At 44.1% G+C, this 1282-nt stretch overlaps 1 protein-coding gene across 1 annotated transcript; it reads right to left on the bottom strand.

Moving 5' to 3' along the window:
- Positions 1–231: 231 nt before the first annotated feature.
- Positions 232–1080, bottom strand: LOC134929691 (general transcription factor II-I repeat domain-containing protein 2A-like). Its single transcript, XM_063925271.1, has one exon. It carries the CDS (start codon positions 1078–1080, stop codon positions 232–234), a length of 849 nt encoding a protein of 282 aa, XP_063781341.1.
- Positions 1081–1282: the final 202 nt, after the last annotated feature.

Consider the following 1282-nt stretch of genomic DNA (forward strand, 5'->3'; position numbering starts at 1 on the left):
CGTTGAATGTGTATGGTGTGAACGACCAACGACCAAGCCACTGTTCACCAGCCCTGTTCCCAGCTCATTATTTTAATAAACTGTTCAGCTTGGATGCTTCAATGATGAATGGTCTTTGGTCGTTGGTAGTGTGTATGCTCATGTCGTTTGCTCAGCTGGTCAAGGGAAGTTCAAGGGAAGTCGTTAACGACGGTCGTTAACGACGTGTGCATCGTCAAGTGTGTATGGGCCTTAAAACTCAAGCAGTGGGACTGACTTAAAGTTCCTTGCCAGAAGTGTGTCAGACTGCAAGTCAATGAGTTCCATATGAACATCACTGGATGCATTATCCACACTGCAGGTGAAGGGAGAAGAAACCATGTTCATTTCACTCTCAAGTGTTTTGAAGTCTTGAAATCGCCTTGAAAACTCACCATGCAGTGCTTCTAACATGGACGTGTACCTGTGGAGGTGATCAGCTAATGGTTTGGCTTCCTTTAGTGTTGGCATGTGAGTGAGATTATTGTCCCCCATTTGGCTTGAGAGAAGCTGCAACTTTCTCATAAAAGCCTTCACTGCGCTGTACATTTCATGCACAAAAAGGCCCTTGCATTGCAGTTTGACATTCAGTTCATTCATCTGTGCAGTCACATCTACAGAAAAACCAAGGTCTACCAGCCACCAGTCTGCATCTGAAAGCTGAGGGATGTCATTTCCCTTCTTCACACAGAACTCCAGGATCTCCTCTCTCAGGTCCCAGAAAACTTTCAGCACTTTTCCCAGGCTGAGCCACCTGGCAGATGTCTGGTAGCTGATGTCACGATGTTCAGTCTCAATTTCATCCAAAAGTGCAACAAACTGTCTGTGATTCAGTGCTCTTGCTCTGATGAAGTTAACTGTTTTAGTTACAACATCAACAACATGGTTCATTTTTAATACTGACTTACACAACACTTCCTGATGTATAATACAATGCAAAAATTTTAATTTCTGCTCAGGGTTCATTTCTGTCACTTTATCCTGCATTCTCTTCAAAAGTCCAACATTTTTCCCCGTCAGATTTGGACAACCATCTGTTTCAATCCCAACTTGTACAAACATGCATTTACCTCCGTAAAGAAATCACTCCCTGTAGTTGTCCCTTTCATTGCCTGCATGGCTGCCAGCTCCTCCGTTATTTTGATGTCTGCAGTGATCCCACGTCAGAAGATGAGTAGCTGGGCAGTGTCATGTACATCGCAGCTCTCATCCAGAGCCAGGGTAAAACAGTCAAAGTTAACCGCTCTGTTCTTCAGCTGAAACT

This window comes from Pseudophryne corroboree, chromosome 5 (genome assembly GCF_028390025.1).
Source record: "Pseudophryne corroboree isolate aPseCor3 chromosome 5, aPseCor3.hap2, whole genome shotgun sequence".
Taxonomy (NCBI): Eukaryota; Metazoa; Chordata; class Amphibia; order Anura; family Myobatrachidae; genus Pseudophryne; species Pseudophryne corroboree.

What these genes read in the sequence shown, in the direction of transcription:
- LOC134929691 (XM_063925271.1), bottom strand. Translation starts at nt 1,080, where the DNA reads ATGTTTGTACAAGTTGGGATTGAAACAGATGGTTGTCCAAATCTGACG.